We start from the raw sequence: 21142 nt of genomic DNA on the forward strand, positions 1-21142 counted from the left end.
CGTTCCACTATTTTTTAAATAAGTTTAAAATTATTAATTAATATTATGTTAATATTTTGTTGATTTTTTTTTAGATAAAAGTATTGACACGTCCAAGAAAATTTAATACCTTGATCCTAAGCCTTCATTTATATATCTAACGCAGTAGTTGGACAATGGGCAACATGCAAACGGGCTGATGGATAATATTGTTTAATCCGCATGGATCTGTGTTGATTGTTGAATGAATAAAGAAAATTCCAAACTTCCGAAATGGCAGATGGAGTGATCGCTGCTGAGCTTCCAAGTGTACTCGAATGGCGGAACTGGGCAACGTTGACATCGAAATTCAAGGTGAATAATAGAATACCGCCACTCTGCTCGCTTCCATCTCCAACCAAATCCAATCCAATCCAATCCATCTCACTACTCCATTCCTTCACCTCTCTCTAAATTCTCAATTCAATTCATCGCTCTTCGCCCCTAATTTCCTTTTTCCTTTCACCACACCGATTGGATCCTCCGCCACCATGAATGCCCTAGCCGCTACCAATCGCAACTTCCGCCATGCCGCGCGTATTCTCGGTCTCGACTCCAAGATCGAGAAGAGCCTTCTCATCCCCTTCAGAGAGATCAAGGTTCTTCTTCTTCTTCTCTTCTTGCTTCTTGCTTTCATTTCCTCTATTCATTTGATATTTGAGCTTCGATCCATCAGGTTGAGTGCACGATCCCGAAGGACGATGGGAGTTTGGTGTCCTATGTTGGTTTTAGGGTACAGCATGATAATGCCCGCGGCCCGATGAAGGGAGGGATCAGATACCATCCTGAGGTGACTGGATTCATTTTCCTTCTTGTGTTTATGTTGAATTGATATCTACCATCGCTTTTCTTTGCCTTGTGTATCTAACATTGATGTAATAGGCTTTGTTCTTTTCTATTTTGTCTTATTTACTTTGGATGTAAAGATGTCTTTTAGGTGTTATTGGTGTCTGGATGAGAGTTTTTTACATTTTAGATTTTAGTTTCTATCTGACAAACGTACGGCTGTCTAATTGAAAATTCTTTCCAAACTTTTCACAATGTTTTGTAATATCATCAAAAGTTATATTCAAAATTTTATAACACTTGGAAGTACTTTTAAAGTGCTTTTGAAAGCACTTGATTAAGTTACGTTTGAGACTTGAAGGGTTTTTTTTTTTCCTTTGTAATGGTCAAAAACACATTTTTTTCCCTTCAAGTTTAAAAGTAACTAAAAAACAACTTAAGGTGCTTTATGAGTAAGTATCTGCAGAGTGCTTTTGGCCCAAATGCTTCATTAGTAATTACTTCAAAAACCCATTCAAGAGTGTCTAACCAAAAAACAAAGTGATTTATTATTTAGATACTTTTTGCTAAAATGGTTTTAAAATATTCTCAAGCACAGTTTTAGTGTTTATCAAAAAAGTGCACTTAAAAGTTCAAAATTTATGTTAATAGTAGTGAGACATCCAAGGCTTTTTATGTGCTTATATGCAAGCTCTACTCTCAAACGCACCTCTTTGCATTCAAGTACTTGCAATTAGGAGTAACAAAGTACTGCTACTATACAAAGTTGGCTAAAATCTGTTACTAAAGGTTGACCCTGCTGCTTTACAAGTACTTTTGTACAAAGTACTGTTATACAAGACGAAGACGGTTAAGACGTTTTTCGTATGAGCTTTGTCTTATGGACTACTGAATTGCTTAATTCTGTTACTAAAGGTTGACCCTGATGAAGTAAATGCTCTAGCTCAACTAATGACATGGAAGACTGCTGTAGCAGATATTCCTTATGGAGGAGCAAAGGGCGGGATTGGATGCACTCCGCGAGAATTAAGTACAAGTGAGTTGGAACGCCTGACTCGAGTATTTACTCAGAAGATCCATGACCTCATTGGTATACATGCTGACATTCCAGCACCAGATATGGGCACAAATGCACAGGTTAAGTTCAGATAGTTTAAAGGTTTCATAGTATCCTTTAATTTTAGTTTAGGTGCTTCAACTATTTTCGGCAGGATGATTATGCTTAGAATTTCCTGCTGCAGCTATGAATTTGAAGCCAAATGATTTGTGCAGACTATGGCCTGGATTTTGGATGAGTACTCTAAGTTTCATGGTCACTCGCCAGCTGTCGTGACGGGGAAGCCCATTGTAAGTAATCAAGACTTGAAAATCCAAGAAACTGCTTGGTGCTTGATGAATATCATCAAAATAATTAGAGAACCCCCTTCTCTTATATTTTCAATTTTAGGACCTTGGTGGTTCGCTTGGTAGAGATGCTGCTACTGGGCGTGGTGTTGTTTTTGCTACAGAAGCTTTGCTTTCCGAGTATGGAAAGAAAATCAAAGATTTAACATTTGTTATTCAGGTATATCAAAATTCAAACTTGTAAACTTACTGCTCTTAACAATGTCTTGTGTTCTCCTTGTAAAGATTCAGCATCTAAATTGAAAAAAAAAAAAAAAAAAAAAACTCTATGAACTGCAAATTTATCAGGGATTTGGTAACGTGGGATCTTGGGCAGCAAGGCTTATCCATGAAAGAGGAGGAAAGGTTGTTGCAGTGAGTGATATTACTGGTGCCGTGACGAACCCGAATGGAATCAACGTACCTGATCTGGTTGATCATAAAGAAAAGACCAATAGCCTGGTAAATTTCCCAAGTGCAGATGGCTTGGATCCGAATGAACTTCTAGTTCATGAATGTGATGTTCTTATCCCATGTGCTTTAGGTGGAGTTTTGAACAGGTATTTCCATATTTTCCATCCACAACTCTTCCTTTGCTGTCTAATACTTCTAGTGTACTCTGAATATGTATATATATATATATATATGCTCTGTAGTGCATATCTTCTAATTCTAACATGCTCGGGGTGAGTTTGAGATAACTTTTGGAAGGATAAAAATCACTTTTCAATCCTTTCATAGAAGTGATCTTGAAAATTCTAAAAACATGGAAGAAACAACTTCAAATACTTTTAAAATTAGTGCTTCTTCCAAAATGCTTCTAGAAGAAATGTCTTCACATAAAAGGGTTTCTTTCAAAAGTCATCATACAGCAACTTTACAAGGTGAATTGCTAATTCCATAATTGTCTTTCCAACTGAAGGGAAAATGCTGCTGGTGTGAGAGCAAAGTTCATAGTAGAGGCAGCTAACCACCCTACTGATCCAGAAGCAGATGAGGTCATGTTTATAATGAATCTTTGATTCATAAATCTGAACATATGCTTAGATTTGTCACAATTCTGATTTCATTGCTACAGATCCTATCTAAGAAAGGAGTCATAATACTCCCCGACATCTACGCCAATTCTGGAGGAGTCACCGTTAGCTATTTTGAGTGGGTTCAGGTAAGCGAACTATTCATGATCTCTAAAGGGTCGTTAGGTCGTGTTCGTATTTCTTATATATCATTGTTTCTTTATCATTATTACAACTTTTTGTTTTTTCGAGTTCAACAACATGTGAATATAGGTATTCGAACTTCCGACCTTTTGGTTAAGGATATATGCTTTAATCAATTGAGCAATGCACGACTATCATTATTATAACTAATTATTACCTTTTGATTTCGAGTCTCAGCATAGCATAGCATAGCATCAAAACTCAAGTTGTTGATGTAACTTTGCAGAATATTCAGGGGTTCATGTGGGAGGAAGAGAAGGTGAACAAGGAGCTCCAAAGGTACATGACAAGAGCTTTTTATAATATAAAGAGCATGTGCAAGTCACATGACTGTAATCTTCGTATGGGTGCTTTCACATTGGGTGTCAACCGTGTGGCACGTGCTACCCTCTTGAGGGGTTGGGAGGCCTAGAAGTATAGGACTACCCTGCACTATTTTTTGTAGGGTCACTTTTTACTCTTCCTTTCACATTTCACTGTTTTCCTAAAGTGCTTAGATCATCAGCACTTGCATGCTGAAATTACTGTTGAATAAAATTCTCACTACTAACATTATTTACAAAATTTAGTAAAATTGATCAACGGTTCAGCTTGGGAAGTGTAGTGTTAGTTGATGTTTCCACTGTTTTCTTGCTTGGTTCTCCATTTTCATTGTTCTTCATTTACATTTGCTTTCTTGAGTTTCTTTCCTTATTGGAAAAGATGTTTAGTATAATACGACTTCATCTCTTGCTCTTCTTTTTTTTTTTTATCATTGTAAATAAGTAGTTACCAAACACATTTTTATTTTTTCGAACCAAAAAAGTTGTAAGAGCTCTTTTGGTAATGTTCCTCTCTCTTGTTTCTTATTTTTAGTTTCTCAATTTTATTAAATGTTTCTAAAATTATGTAGAATTAATTTATCATTTTTTATTACTAATATGCTTAGTAAATATCAAAAAATAAATTTAGCATGAAAAAAGTTGAACATTTAATTTGAAAATATAATTTTTAAAAAACTTGTTCTTTAATAATTTAAAATTTGGGATAACAAAAAAAAATGAGAAAAAGTTATGGAAACATGTTTCTATTTTTTAATAAATAAAAAAAATAAAAAACAATTATATTTTTCTTGATTTTTTTTTTTGAAAAAAACCTTAAATAAAACTAAAACAAAGAAAAGTCACTTGCAACTACATCTTGAATCCAAACAGGAAAGTTAGAAATCCATCATTGTGTGTCGCTCTCCTCACCAATTCGTGGGCCGCTGAATTCTTCCCTCTGTTGATGTGGACGATCGAAACAACTCCTCTCGCTTGAGTTATAAACGAGAAACTAAAGAAACTAAGAAAAAAAATATGTTACCGAATGAGTTATAAACCTTTCATGCTTGCTTGACCAATATCGTTTTATCCCTCTAAAGATAAATACAACCATCGCCGCCTTTAATTCACACAATTATTTTTTTCTCAAAAGAAAATAAATAAAAATTCACACAATTTTTTCGTCTCATCTATAATTTCTTTTTCTATTAAATGTAAAATTTGAGTTGACTTTTTCCTTCGCCTTTTCAAATATTTAACCACAATTGGATTATAATAAAACGTTTTAAATGTATAAAAATCTAATTGAAATCAAGATGGAAAGGACCTAAATCATAAATTGACATATAAACTAAAGACAATAAAATAATAAGCTAAATTAGGAGAGAGAGGTAGACTGAAACAATGAAAAATGATCCATGAAAATTTTCAATTTTCAATACCCATGAGTTATTAGAAATGAATTATATGTAAATTGAAATGTGGCTTATATAAAAATACAATTTTTTTTTTTGTATGAATACAACATTATAATTGCCTGTGAGAATTTGAGCTATCAAGTCTAAGGAGTTACTATTTTAATCGGTTTAACTATGTTTATATTTGTTAAAATCTTTGATACTTGACCACTAAACTATGTTATATATAATAAAAAGATGGTAGGTTTTCACAGATATAATCTTTGATACTTGACCACTAAACTATGTTATATATAATAAAAAGATGGTAGGTTTTCACAGGATAAAGAATGTAAATATGTTTCACGAAATAAAAAGTAGAATGTAAATGAAATTGATGGATGTTTTCTTTTTTTTTTATAACTTTGTTTTATAAGAACAAGCTTTCAAGCATTTAGAGACACAAGTCTATTGATTAATTTAAAAGAATAAAATTGTTGTTTTTTCATAAGTCCAAAGAAAAAGTAATTTTTTAGACCATTAGGGAGAAAAAAAATTAATAACCTAAATATATATTTTAGTTTTTAATGTTTGGATTTTTTTAAATGTAATTTCTATTATTTTAAAATTTTCAATTTAGTCACTTTATGTTGTTATGTTCTTTAATTTAGTTCATCATTGTTAGTAGATAATATATTGGTTGAACTTATGTGATGTAATATTTAGTGAATTGGTATAAATTTATTGGAAAAAAATGTCACCAAGAAAAAAAAAACTCAAAACTTTTATCAACTTTCTAAAATTTTGGAGAAGAAATTAGAAATTTTCTTTTTCTTAGTAACTTTTCTCCTCCTTTAAATTTTCACAAATTCACACGGTATTATACTAGGTAAGTTTATCATCAATCAATTTTAAAGTTTATTAAAAATGAGAGACTAAATTAAAAATATATAAATTACAAAGGATTAAATTGAAACTTTTTAAATAATATAGTTATTTGAAAGAAAAAAAAAGATACCATTAAGACTATAACTAAGGTATTAAATGTCCATCCACGTATCCACATATCCATGAGTTCAACATTTGAATCAATATTTCTATAATATTGCAAAAAAAAAAAAGACAAAATAGATATCAATAAAATATTATTAATATATTTTTATATTAAAATATTTTAATTTATTTAAAAATAGTAAATTATTGTTTAGGTCCTCTACTTTGGGTTTTGGTTTAGTTTTGTTGTTGTACTTTCACGATGTTCATTTCGATTAATGTATTTCAACTTTAGTTCGGTTTTGGTTTATTTTTGTTGTTGTACTTTCACGATGTTCATTTCGATTAATGTATTTCAACTTTAGTTCACATACTCTCAAAATCTGTTTTTTGTTCCCTATATTTTTTATAAATTAATAATTTTATTTTTAATCTTATTATTTTGTTACGATTTGAACATGAAACTACACTCAATGTATTTATATATAGTAAAGGATTATCATTATGTGTAGAATTTATTTTAAAAATTTACAAATAAAAATTAAAATAGTCGCTTTTTAAAAGTGCAAGAACTAAGATCAACACGGTAGAACAACTGAAATGATCTTAGAGATAAAAATGAAGCAAAAGCTGAAGGACCCACTGTTTTAACCTAAAATATTTGTCTGTTAATTTTTTTATTATATATATATATATATTTTTCAGAAACATCCACCCACGTCAAAATTATATCTAATATTTACACATTTCCATAACAATAAATATTTTTTCCCTTTTTCAAAGGAAAAAGGAAAAAAGCATGGTTTTGTAAGGGAACGGCGTCAGGAAACTTGAAAACCGTGCCAATGTGATATGTGTCTAATAGATAGAACCCCGTCTGACCGATCTCTCCATTTTGCAAAACATTTTCCCCAACTGCCAAACGGAGCCTTCCTTCTTCTTCTTCTTCTTCTTCCATGTAAAGCCTAAAGCCATCACCATGGTTCAGTTACCGCCATTGCCACTCTGCTCTCTCTCATCTTCCTTCTCTTCTTGATTCTTCAATCCTTCTCTCTCTTCCTCACATCGCAAAATGTCGTCGTCCTCTTCTTCGTCTTCTTCTTCCTCCTCCTCCTCCTCCTTTCCGCCCCTCTCTTCTCCTCCCTCGCCGTCTCTTCAGAGGAGCATGAGCATCCAGAATTCGGAGGCCGAGCGCCGTCTTCGTGAGGCCGAAGACCGCCTCCGGGAAGCTATTCACGAGCTTCAGCATCGCCAGCGCAAAGTTGCGGCTTGTGGATCTCGTCACCCGAGCCGGGAACAACCCCCGCCCTGTGATCATGCCGACTCCTCCTGTGTCGCTAATGCCATTGGTAATCTCTGCCAGACCTTCCTCCTCTCTTATGGTGTTCGAGTCGGCATTGGTATACTTCTCCGGGCTTTCAAGCTCGCGCGGGGACACTCCTATTCCTCTATCCTCGATCTCAAGGTTAGTTTCCTTTCACTGTTTCGGTCCTTGTTTTCTTCTTTTCCGATACAAAATTTTAATTAGGGCTGAAAAGATGTTGTTCAATTCACTTCTCCATTAGTCTTCTCTTTCTTTGTTTCCTCCCTTTATAATTGTTATTACTTAAGATGTTTCTCATTGCTGCTATGCGACTGTTTGGTTAGTTTAATGCATTTGATGTTGATTATTATTTTTTGTCCAAATGTATTCTTCACTATCTCGGGCCACTTTTCTTACCAGCAATGGATTCGTATTGGAGGAGAATCGAAATAAAATGGAATGAACTCTGCAGAAACTATAACAGTATTTCCAGTATTGTGTTTTCTACGATTGTTTTGAAATCAAGATTAAATTACAGAGGATTATCATTTGTTTACCCGCATTTTTTGATATTAGGATTTAACTTATTATTATTATTATTATTTATCTTTTAGGGTATTTATGTCTTACTGCGTATTATATTTCATTGGTTCATTTTTTGATAATGAAAGAATATTTCACAATAACGATTCTCTGGATAGGTGGTTAGTGATGAATTATCCCTTGCCCCCTTACGTTGCTGTTCGATAGAATACAAATAGCTTGCAATGGGTTTTGACAAAAACTCCCTGTATAGTCGAGCTAGATTGTTCTGACAACAAGTTTTCATTCTCTGTGCGATCTTCATTGTGGATATGTGACAGCTTTTTTTAAGATTGCTCAAGCTACCAAGAAGTGCTAAATTCTTTTATATAAACTAGGTGGTACAATAATAATTTTTGAATAGAGAAGAAGGAAGAATAACAAGAGAGGAGCATCCCTTCAAAAAAAAAAAATAAATAACAAGAGAGGAGCGGTGGCGGAAATTTCCGAAGTTGAGGGAAATTGAAAAAAAGGTAGCATTGTAATAATAAAGGGCCAAAACTTGGAAGGTTGGAGAAGCTTATTGGGTTGGGTTAGGTCGGTGAAGCCTCTTTGGTTTGGTTGATGGTTTCATGTTACAAAGTTAAGTTAATTAGAAGCTTATCGGGTTTGGTTGATGGTTCCCTGGTATAAAGGTTTAATTAATTCCTTCAAGCTTTCTACTTAGGATACCTTCACGGAAGTGGTTCCATGTGATGGCTAAAACCTTGGTTGATAAAGAAGTTATAAAGCTCTTCTTTTTAAGAGCAGCATCTGGATGCATTTTATTATTAAATTGTTCTACAAAATCAGACAAACTAATTGTTTACCTCATTTCCCTCTCAAATATTCAGGGAAAAGTAAAACCCACAAAAAGAAACAAATTCAAATGAATAAAAAATAACATGAGGCAAACCATAGTTTGAACCATGCCCACAAGTTCTAACCAATTTTTAAAAAAAAAAACACTTAGAATATCTTCTCCAATTCATCAACGCCCATCGTATTCTGTAGTAGAGTGGCTGTAAGGTAGTTCTCACTTTCTCAACTTTTGCATTATCCATCTTCTTTTTGATTAGTTGGAGTTGTTCCTTGAACATCTTTCTCTGCTGTCTTAAGCTCATATCATTTTTCTCCACAATTCTCCTCTAAGCACAACCTTCTTTTTCCTTCTTTTTTTCATCTTCCTCTTTCTCTTTCTCTTTCTCTTTCTCTTCAACATCTGAGTTATCCATCAGTAGCCTAATGGTTTGTTCTTTTGAGGGGAGATTTAGTCACCGTTGGCCGAGGAAGTTTGGGAACTTTGGTTTTAAAGCTGTTATTCGGGAACTTTGATTTAATCCAAGAATCTCTGAAGAAAATTTTCAACCTTGGCGAGAAAGAGTGGGTGTGCACTTTCTAAATACTTTTTCTACTATTGCCAGAATGAAATACTTCGTAATCGGGAGGCCTTTTTATAATTTATCTTGGTAGTTTCATGAGAATGTTATTAGTATGTTCTACCATTTGTATTCATGTTTTTGGAGTTTTGTACTTTGTTTATTGATGTAAAATTTCCATGATCAATGATAAGGTTTTTTCTTCTATAAAAGAAGGAGATAAAGACGTTATTAAGATTCCCATAAAAGCTGTTAATCAAGGTGGCGAAGAATTTGGCATGTAGTCGTTATCTTTTCATCTCTGTTAACTCCAATAATGTAGGTCGTGACGTTAATTGAAATATAATTGTGTTATTGGTTAGAAAAGTATCCACCAAGACCAGTTTAAGGTCCACAGAGTCTTGCTGGAGGGCATTGTGTGCCATTTATCCCTTTCTCTCGTTTAAAGCTTTATTATGATACTAGGATTGGGATCAAGCCATATTGCATTGTGTTAAAAAAGGTGGTTAACCGTTGGAGATAATTGAAACTTGGGATGAATCTTTTCATAGTGAAGTGGTTGTTAAACCCTCTTATGGAGGGTGGATCAAAACATGAACTTACCTTTGACATGGTGGAATAAGGAGACTTGGGAGTTCGTCGGAAATGCTTTCAGAGGTTTAATTGCTTGTGCTAGCAGCTGTTAAACAACTTAAACCCTCTTATGGAGGGTGGACCAAAACATGAACTTACCTTTGAAACAGTGGAATAAGGAGACTTTGAAGTTTTTTGGAAACGTTTGCGGATGTTTTATTTCTTGTGATAGCTGCCATTAAACCCTCTTACGGAGGATGGGCTAGCACTACAATTTTTGGAGCTTCTGATTGCAAAGGGATTTTGAGGATGAAATAGAGCTGACAAACCATCTACAGCTGCTGGAACAAATTAATCTAGAATCTTGATTTTCAGGAACCTTCCCTGTACGTCATTCTCTTGGAAAAGTGGTTGCAGTTAAGTCTCTCCCTAATATACTCCTTAAAACTGTGTAAACGTAAAATCCTAGAAAGGTTAAAGTTTTGCCTTTGGACAACTTTTCTCGGAGGGTTGACTATCGATACAGTGAAAACAAGAAGCCCGCATGAGACTCTGTTTTTCCGTATTGTTTTTTCCTTTTAACTTGCAAGAATCAGATGGGAATGCTGGACACTTATTCTTCTTTCGCTTGGTTTCTAGTTATTTAAGATGGAGACTATTTAAAATTTTTGGTATGAGTTAATCCATGCCCCTACCAGCTCAAGAGAATGTATCCTCTTTTTCATGTGGAACTTGTTTTAAAAAAAGGCTTTAGTTTTATGGTTGAAGCCCTTAAAGTATTTTTTGGGGGGTTTTGGCTAGAGAAAGGAATAGGAGAATATATTCTAAGATGCTTATAATGGGTCTTCGATCTTTGGGAAATCACTGCTTCCGTTGCTTCTCTAACTCTTGTCCAAACCATTTTTCGCAACCATTCATCCGATCATCCAGTCGTAAGCATCGGGAGATTTCACTTTTGTAAATTTTATCATACATTTGGGTAATTCGTTTCTTATAATAAAAAGTAAGAGGATTGCCATTTATGTTAGTCTTCATAATAAGGATTTAAATTTGAAGTTGAGGTGGAATCCATACAAAGGAGTGTAACGTCTTCACCATTCCAAAATTAAATCCATCAACAAAAATGTTTCCTAATTTTGGTCTGGGCCCACTAATTGAGAATCATTTACCATCCATTCTTAATTTAGCAAACAATGAAAATGACAGTAAGGAAGAATAACCCTTCGCTCATTCTCATTCCTAATAGACATGGTTTATTGCAAGTAATTAATATGGTTTTGTTGAAAAAAATAATATACGTCTGATCAAACAAGAAAACAAAAATGTGGGCGATCAACAATCAAATCACCAACTGATTACAAATGACAACTGAAACAACGCTTTTAATTGATAACATATTATATTCTCATCAAAAAATTATGTTCTCATAAAAAAACACAATATATTATGTTTATTCCGTGCTGCATCCAAAACTTTCTGTTGCCTCTCACATTTATCTAATAATTTAATTCTTTGATGATACTGTTCCTTCCATTTGTTCCATGAGCTTGATTAGTTTTTTCCTCCTTCTGAATACTCTTTTGTAGCAACTTGTCTCAGAGAAAGACTTGATAGTGAGGGAAGAGGCATGTCGTATTGGTTTGCTTTTTGGTGGCTTCACTGGGTCTTATCATGCCCTCAGATGCTTTCTTAGAAAGTGGAGAAAGAAAGAGACACCGTTAAATGTGTAAGTCTGTAATTCATTATAGCATCAATCTTCCCTTCTTTATGGTTTTCTTCGTATTTCATTTTCTTCTTTAAAATGCAATAGACGGGTTAATAAGCACATTCCGTATTTATGACATTGTTTAAGGGATGATGAGCAGAATTTTAGCAGGTTCACTGGCTGGTCTGTCTGTTTTAGCATTGGACGACTCAAATCGGAGGCGTACTCTTGCTTTATATCTTATGGCTAGACTTGCTCAGGTATGAGGCACATAAATTTTCTCTTTCTCCCATTTCTTTGTCTCCTTATCCCCTATCTTTACTCAAATCCTATCTAATTGAGTTTGTTTTTATTTTATTTTTTCTTCTCATTTTCTTTTTAAAATAGTGTGCCTATAACTCAGCGAAATCCAAGAACAAGTTCCACCTCTGGGGAAGTCATTGGAGACATGGTGATTCTCTGCTTTTTGCCATGGCATGTGCACAGGTAGTTTAAAGCCATATGGATTCTCTTCTTTTTGTCTTGGCTCAGGTGTAGAAGATTTTTTAATTCCTGCAAGATCTCTTGGGTTCCAAGTTGTGAGTGTTGCTGGTTGATGAGAGTTTCTTGGACCTTCCCCTTTAGTGAGAGAGGAAAGCTTACCTGGCTGCCTGGGCTCTTTTCTACTTTGTGGAGTGTTTGGTTGGGACGGAATGGAAGTGGCTTTTTATGGGATGTTGTTCATGCAGATGTTTTCACTTGGGTTTTGGCTTTTAAATTCGTTTGTTATACTCCCATTCCAATCAGCAATAATTGGGCCTCTTACTCATAATCTTACTTTTCTTTGTACTGGTCCTTCTTGGTGCTGGTCCATCCTTTTCATGTGACCTTTCTTTTCTTTCACTTCCCCCATGAAAGTTGCTTTTACACTCGAGAGAAAGAAAAGAAAAAAACTGTATATCTCCCTCCAACTCCTAAAGAAAAAGAAGAAAAAAGTATATCCCCCTCCAACCCAACAGGTTCTCTTTTTGTAAGCTTTTCAATGGGTCGAGGATCACGATCATTTGTTTCTGCCTTGTCTACTGCCAACGATCTATAATGCAAATGCAAACTATTTGGCATCTTCAATTTTGTTTCTGCCTTGTCTAACTGCCAACAATCTATAATGCAAATGCAAACTATTTGGCATCTTCAATTTTCATCTTCTCACACCTATATGTCGAAGATTCGCTTTCTTAATTCTTTGTGGTCATGGCTTAAGGAATAAAGCCAAGGTTCCATTGATTATAGTAGCTTGAGTGCTGCCATTTGGGAGTTACCAAGTTTCGAACAATTCTGTGGGAGGAAGTCATTGTCTTCGTTTCTTTTTCTTGCTTGGCCTTTTATGTTTTGCGACGCCATTTATCTCAGGAGTCAGTTGGAGAGTCAGAGACCTTTTTGAAGCTTCATTCTTTGTGTAAATGAAATTCTTTCTTGTCAAAAGGATAGAGTAATCAGAAAATAAAGCCAACTATACTTTTTCATGAAATATATTGAAACAAATTCATTATTTTATTTTTCTTCCTTTTTTTTTTTTTTGATAAGAAACAGAGAGAATGCATTCAAATCAAAAGAGCCCAAAAAGGCAAGAACAACCTAAAGGCGGAGGGTAGAGAGAACCCTCCTCAAAGAGAACTATACAATCGCATTCTTCCAATCCTGTGAAATCAAAAAAAGACTGTAGTTTCCAAAAGACTTCTTGTGGATTGTGGCCCACCAAAAAGCTGTATGCTTTGTATTCACACAGAAAGAATCTAAAGGGGCAGATTTGTCCTAAAAAAGTCTACTATTTCTCTATTTCCAAAGATGCCAAAGAAGAGCCCTCGCTGCACAGTGCCATAGGACCGCAGCTTTGCCTTTGAGCGCCACCCCACCAAATCCTTCCGCTACGAAGTCATCTATATGTTTAGGAAGACGGAAGGAAAATTCCAAAAGTGAAGCCATATAGTTCCAAGCCCGAGTGGCAAAATAACAGTGGATGAAAATATGATCCACCGAATCTGAATTTCTTAGGCAGAGATCACAAACCGAAGGGGAGAGCGTCCAATGGGGGAGCTTTCTTTGTACTCTCTCGATTGTGTTTGTGCTCCTATAAAAGAGAGTCCATAGGAATTTTATTTTTCTTCCTTAGTTAAATTTAAAAAGTAAATAATTTTATGGCCCTGAAAAGTTGTTTCAGTTTTTAAGTCGGAATGTGGGGTAATTTCATTTTTTAGGCTAGAATGTTGTCATTCTTTGTTAGAGTATAGGGAAACATTGGGAGTGCTATTGGGATATCTAGAGGTGGCATAGTTGTGATTACTTGGTAGTTTGTTGGGTGGGGTGGTTATGAATGGAGGGAGTTAGGGAGCTTAGACGATGGGTAGAATTTTGTGGATTAGTTATCTTGTAGGAGAGGGATAGCAGGCTTTTATTATTGTAATTTCTCTTTGATATTAAAATATAGTTAAAATTTGTTTCTTGCTAAAAAAAAATTGAATGTTGTTTTCTTATAATCGGGATCCTAACATTCATCTCTGCCATCATGATGTTTCTGGCATTAATAATAATTAATTTATCTAATAGAAATACCTTGTTTTATATTCATTATCATTCAGGTTATGTATGCCTTTGTAATGCGTCCTGAGAGCTTGCCAAAATCATACCGGGACTTCATTCAAAAGACAGGGCCAGTTGCCGAACCTGTTTATAAGGCTGTAAGAGATAGTTGTAGAGGCTATCCTGTGGATGTTGCTTCACTTTCTTCTTACTTGTCAGATAAGAATAAATCTGGCAATGTAAATCTAGAGGAATTTCCCTCCATCATTCCATGTAGTATAATCCACCCAGTCTCAAGTTCATGCATGGCTCACACTTCGAAGGCAGCATCAGCCACATTCAAGAAGACATTTCCGCTTTACTTCTCTTTGACATTTGTGCCATTTGTTGTTCTGCACCTACATAAAGTAAGTTTTTCACAATTTTTTTTTTCGGTTGTTGAATTTCTGTTCTCTTTTTGGATGTCGAAGAGTATATAAATCGAAAGTTGCAGTCAATACGAATATTAATTAAATGGTGAATTGGGGTTCTATTCTTAGTGACCATTGTACTTGTTAAAGACTTTTATTATTTATTTATTTATAAGAAACACTGATGGTATATATAAACCAAAGCCCAAAAGAGCAAGAGACGGGGTAGAGGAAACCCTCCCCAAAGAACTATACAATCGTAGCTTTCCAATCTTACATGATCAAAAAAAGGTTATAGTTACAAAAAACCTTCTTGTGGATAAAAGCCCACCAAGAAGCCGTATGTTTGATATTCACAAAAAAGAATCTAAAAAACAAAAATTCTACTGTTTCTTTCCCTCCATAGAAGCCAAAGAACCGTCCTTGCCGCACAATTCCAAAGAACATAAAATTTGCCTTTTAGGGCGTTAACCCCAAAAACTTCAGATATAAAATCATCAATATACCGAGGAAAACAGAAGGAAAAATCCAGAGAAGCCACATAACTCCAAGCTATGGATGGTACTTGTTAAGAAATTTAAATACCAACACTCTTGTTATTGTCTTCTTATTACTGTCTTTTTTTGGATAAAGGTCTTCTTATTACTGTTTATTATTATCGGCTAGAAACCTAACTCTCACCAAGAATAACAAAAGTGGAAGATATTATTATTGGGCTGAATTATTTGAAGTTTTTCCAGATTCAGTGTTGTTTCCCAAAAAAAGACTATCGAGGCAGCAATTCCATTGATTTGTATTTGGTGTAACGTGGTGATTATTCTTTTTCAGGAACTTCGGTTGGAGCACAACTGAATAATGTTTAATGATACTTCCAACCAAAAAAATGTTTAATGATACTTTAGTGGATTCTTAAGAGTTATGAGATTGTATAAAGTTTTTGAGCTCTAATTGGTGTATACTCTCTGTGGTACTATTTTAAATCATGCCAATTGGAGTAGCTTTTGTATCCTCAGTTTGCTTTCATGTTTTTGGCGCAATCCTAGTTAGTTTCCTTAAACTAAGTCCTGAGAAGCCCCTCTAACCTGAAAAAGGCTTCAAGCCACACGAATCAAGACAACAAAAACCTGTCTTTGGCCTTCCATCAGGATTCTCTAGTTGCCGCTTGGTACTCTTAGCTCAATGCCTCCTTCAGAGCAGATTAAAAAGGGGTGGAGATGCCCATAGTTTGAGGTGGGAACTCTGATTTGTGCTGTTTAGACTGTAGAGCTTAATATTATTTCAAAATGCACAAGTTGTTGGACTTGAAAAGTTATCAATGTTGAGTTGTGATAGGGAGGCACTATCCTGGTATTTGGGCTGAAACAGGCAAAGATTTTGAGATTGGCAGCACTTGAAGTAGATGCAAGTATAAAATATCTTGCTTGCAACGAGAGAGAACTGATGGCTATTATGTTGTCCATCGAACTATAGTGGCATGGGAACTTATTGAAAGGAGGTAGATTATTTGTTCCTTACTTTCTCGCTTAGCAATCCACGATAGTGCATGCTATTCACAACATAGCTCTGGGGTTTACTTCATATTATTTAGCACCCATAAAATATCAACATGAGAACTGCATTGAAGACAGATGTGAAGAGGTATGTAGAAGAGCTACCAGCAAAACAGGACTTTATCTTCATCCAAAACAGGTCTCTTAAATCCCTAGTCTATTGTATTTGGGGTGACATAACCATGGATTTATGTAAGGCCTCCCAAATTCAAATAGATCTGATACCATTTTCTTGATGGTTTGCCGATTGAGTATGTACTTGTTATCCCCTTACATGACTTCTTCACTACTAAATTCATGGATGCCTCCATTTGTGAAAGTTGGACGTCTTCGTGAGTTTCCACAACCAACTCATTTCTATTTAGATGAAGTCTTTACCAACCATTTATAGATCAAATTATTCAGGCTACATGGAACACTACTAAAGAGAAGTACAATCTGTCATTCTCAAACGAATGGGCTATTAGAGGTGGTTAATTTTTGTATGAGAATGTACCTGGAATGTAAGAAAACATCCCCTTTTCCAAAAACAGGGGGAAAAGTACTGTCAGTTATCTTGATGTTTTGTGGTTGTCAACAGTTGAGAATAAGTAGAAAAATAGGACAAATAATTGGCCATATGATTCCATATAAAAAGGCCATACGATTAGAAGCACCTAAGCCATTAGATGGGAAGATTGGTTTTTGAAGAGTCAAGGCCGAGGAAATACCTGATTGCGCAAGAGAGCAGGAATTAGTTGTGGCTTCAGCTCATGAGATCCAGTAGGACTATATGAAAGAATAGCCCTCAACTGTTTAGTTTCCACCTTGCTAACCCCAAAATTTAACTCTACCATTTCATTTTCCACTACCACGGTTGGGTGGGCCCCTCCCTTTCACTAGGAAACAGAGTAGGGCTTTCAAGTCTATCATGAGAAGGATGTACAAGACCAATGAGTTACAAAAAGGCACTCCAATTGGTGAACAAAATTGAACATGAGTGTTACAAAAAGCCCCTTATTATTTGACATATGTATATATGTTAAAATGTTTAGATAATTGTTATTCCCTGTATCTGTTGCTGAGATTGTTTTCGAATTAGTTCTTGTTGCTGGTTATTTTAATTCATGATTTTGCAGTTCATGGATGCTCCTGGTCGTACCTGTTGGCTTGCTGTCAAAGGTGCAGTTCGCTCAACAAGTTTTTTGTCTGCGTTTGTTGGCATTTTTCAGGTTGTTTTTCTGATATTTATTGACTTTAATATCAGTTGTAATCTGTGAGATAACGTTCTGAAGTATTTGGGGTGATTCTAGGCGGTAATTTGTTTGCATAGGAAAGTTGCAATCAAGGACCACAAACTAGTATATTGGCTTGCCGGTGGAATATCTGCCCTCTCAGTTCTTTTAGAGAAGAAGGGAAGACGATCCGAGCTAGCTCTGTATGTTCTTCCCCGTGCAGTAGATTCTTGGTGGTATATCTTGGTCAACCGCCACCTGCTTCCTAATATAAGAAATGCTGAGGTATTTGATTATCTCAAATCTTATTTTTAAAGATCAAAAGTTAATGCTTTGGAGCGGGGATTAGTATCTAGGTTGTTTTCTAGATTCTATCTTTAAATAATTATACCATCCAGCAATATATTTCCTCATGGGAATGGCCTTGATGTTATAACTAGCAATGTCATGTTTGGAATACAACATAGGACTGCAGCTTGGATTTCTAGTGATTTGTTTTGAAAAGAGCTATTTGGAAATCTACTAAATCTCGTGGCTTAGGTGTGTTTTGAGGCACTGTTAAAATAAGTGCATTAGTAAAATATGTTTAATAACAAATCACTTTGATACTTGGTTTTGCATGTAATTGTGTTTAAAGCACCCGATCAGTATTTTCGACTTTTATCAAAAGCAGTTCTAAGTTACTCCAAACAGTTTTGAATGGACAGTTTTTCGTCATGGCCAAAAAACCAAGAACACTTCACACCAGTCAAGTTTTAGAAACAATTAAGCTTGTAATATACTCTAGAGTCTAGCTTAACCTGAAATCTGATGTTCGGTTAAATTCCTAAATAAAGTATTCCTTCTGTTTTGGTAATATGAACAGGTCTTCCTATTTTCAATTTCCATGGGAGGAATCATGTATTACTTGGAATACGAGCCAGATACTATGGCTCCATTCCTCCGGGGTCTGATTCGCCGCTTCCTCGCGAGCAGAATCAGCAATTCAGGCACATCTTCCAGTCGAGATGTTTCTCACTCGTATTTAAACACACTTGACGCCATGAAGAAACCAAATTTAGAAGATTCCAGAGAAGTCGAAGCTGCACGGTCCAAGAAATATAATCTTGAATCAATACCAGGCTTATAATAAACAGAAGCTACAAAATGCAAGGTGATGGTACATGCTTGACTTTTTCTTTTAATAAAATTCGATTGAGTTGGTTGATTGAAAAATTAACTATTTGGCCAACAATCAATTTTCTTCGTATACAAAACAGTGTCATTTTATTTTCTAATATCTTGACATATATCTATTGTGCTGGATGCCTACCAGAACAATGAGATTGAAGGAAAGGTTAGGCAGGAAATTTTATCCGTTGGAATTCTTTCCTTTAGTTCTTTGGTCTGGTTCCACTTGATTTTGGGCTTCTTTGGTTTTTTAAAAATACCTGATGTATCCTTTCATTTGCTCTATGAAAGTATGGCTATGCTAGGATGTTGTTGATACTCATGTGGTTTTTAATTCAGTCCTAGAACTTTAACTTGGGAAATAATTTTATTGGTGCTATGAAATTGTACAAAAGGATCAATCCCTATTCAGGTTAAAAAAAAAACTTCTCCAATTTAATGCAAGAGAATTCAAACTGTAGTTGCATTGCGTTAAGGAGAGACATTTTTAAGCCAAAAGGTATGTAGAATCACGTGTTTTGGAGAATTTTCCTTGTCCTTAAATTTTGGAATTTCTTCCGCTCAAAATGGACCAAATGTAAGCTCTGTTGAGGTGAAGTTAAATAGATAAAAGATGCTTTGAAAACCAAAGCTAGGAGTGAGATAGTTAACAAAAGTTATCTTGATTTGTTATTAACAAAGATTATTTGACTATTCTTCAAAACAAAAGTAAATAAGGACGTTTCAATGTTTCTGTTTATTAGGTAGTCTAAATTGAAGTAGTTAGAATTTGTAATTTAGATATAAAATATTAACTGCATGTTAATAATAATGATTATATTCATTATCATTACACAGCGTGTTTTGTAAAATTGTCAAAAGTTTAAAAAATTATAAATCTAGCCATGTGGGTAGTTGTAATTTTGATCAATAAGACCAAAATAGTCTACCATGTCTTATAATCTTATTTTCACTTGGTGAAAATAAAATATTTTTAATGCAAGCCTGGCCAACCAAATATATTTTTTTTTTTTTTGAAAAAAGTGATTTTCGAGAAAGGATGAAAATAAAAGTAACTAAAAATGGAAACAAAGAGATGGAAAAAAATGTTAGAGTAGCAATAATTACCTGAGGTGGTTGCTAACATGAGCTTAGCTCACTGTAATTGGTACTTGTGTTTGACTAAAAGATTATGAGTTCGATCTCCGACCTCCACTTATTATACTAAAAAATATTACCTCGATCAACCAAGAATTTGAAGAGTGAGTTGGGTTTGTAGTGAGAGGAAAAAATACAGTACCTCTATTTGTGAGTGAATTTGGGATGGATCAAATTGGTGTAAATGAAAGGATTACCTATCTCGTTGAGAATGATTTCGATTGGGGATTATGAGATTTGCAAGATAACTACTACTATACGAATGGAATGAAAAATCACGATGAAACAAATCCTAAATTCCTCCTTAAATTTCAGCTCAAGCTTCAAGATAAATTTTAAATTTAGGCAACTAATTTCTACACTTTTTTTTTCTTGAATTATTATTATTATTTTAAAAATGAGATTTGTTAGTAACAGTATTTTTTAAATCTAAACTCAAAATTTACTATCTTTTTCTTACTAATGAAATCAAAGTGTTACTCTTCACACAAATCTTAGTTAAATCTCAACAATATTCCTAATGTATCATCCTTGTAGTGGTGGATGTGTGCGAATGAACAAAAATTATCAATTAGAAATTAGTAGTTGCAAGATTTCTAATCGTTGAAGTCATGATAAAGATGAAGCTCCAATTAGACAGGCTCTAAATTGTGTTTGAAAACAGTAGGAGATGAGCTCCCTCCAATTCTCTCTCGAGATTGTTTGGGTCAACAAAGTGCTTGGAAATATGTTTCAGATGCCAAGCTTCAACTGACCTCCATTGTTGAATAGGGACAACTCTTGTGGTTGCATAAACCTTCTCATTCCTTCTAATTGTGCCTAAGCCAATAGTTTAAGCTTGTTCCCTCGAATGTACATCTCAATTAAGCTCCAAAAGTAATTATATATTGTTCCACCTCCTCTAATTCAATTGAATCAATTTTCTTATTCAATTATTCATAATAACATAGGTATATCCAAAACTAGCATAACTCATAAGTAGTTGATATGTATCTTCAACCAAAAAATTGAGTTTGAATCTCAACTCCTACATGTTGTACTTAAAAAAAAAAAGCATAAATATATGATTTGGGTCTCTAAGTTGTTTCTTTTTGCAATATTGTGAACCACATTATTTGACTTAGTCAAACAAAAACAATTGATCTAACCATCTTTATTTGTAAGATCTTTTGAATCATTCTAACTTCTTGGTATCTGAATATTGTTGTCCTTTGATATTTCTTTTCTCATCATTTATATTAAAACTTGACACTATACACTTGCGATATTGTAAATTACAAACAAGTTTATGACATCGGTAAACAAAATACCTAATTATTACTTTTTATTGGTAGAACATGTAGGAACGATAATTCAAACTCACAACTTCTTGATCGGAGACATAATTATTACCATTATTACTATTACGAATCTGTACGGTAAATAATGAAGGTATCTAGAGTCATAATTTCCAAATCTGAATCCCCCCTACTCAAAATTATCCAT

The 21142-nt window shown here is 34.5% G+C and overlaps 2 protein-coding genes across 2 annotated transcripts; both read left to right on the forward strand.

Annotated features, from left to right (window-relative positions):
* Positions 1–146: 146 nt before the first annotated feature.
* Positions 147–4005, forward strand: LOC111026031 (glutamate dehydrogenase 2). Its single transcript, XM_022303996.2, has 9 exons — positions 147–617; positions 695–808; positions 1720–1941; positions 2077–2151; positions 2252–2368; positions 2497–2747; positions 3110–3185; positions 3266–3352; positions 3634–4005. Exons 1-9 carry the CDS (start codon positions 510–512, stop codon positions 3817–3819), a joined length of 1236 nt encoding a protein of 411 aa, XP_022159688.1. The 5' UTR covers positions 147–509; the 3' UTR covers positions 3820–4005.
* Positions 4006–6978: 2973 nt separating this feature from the next.
* On the forward strand, positions 6979–18838 carry LOC111024168 (Mitochondrial import inner membrane translocase subunit Tim17/Tim22/Tim23 family protein). The gene is made up of 8 exons (XM_022301785.2): positions 6979–7564; positions 11502–11641; positions 11781–11880; positions 12008–12106; positions 14236–14583; positions 17255–17347; positions 17429–17635; positions 18216–18838. Exons 1-8 carry the CDS (start codon positions 7172–7174, stop codon positions 18477–18479), a joined length of 1644 nt encoding a protein of 547 aa, XP_022157477.1. The 5' UTR covers positions 6979–7171; the 3' UTR covers positions 18480–18838.
* Positions 18839–21142: the final 2304 nt, after the last annotated feature.

This window comes from Momordica charantia (genome assembly GCF_013281855.1).
Source record: "Momordica charantia cultivar OHB3-1 chromosome 6 unlocalized genomic scaffold, Mcharantia_2.0 BLBB01000006.1, whole genome shotgun sequence".
Classification (NCBI taxonomy): Eukaryota; Viridiplantae; Streptophyta; class Magnoliopsida; order Cucurbitales; family Cucurbitaceae; genus Momordica; species Momordica charantia.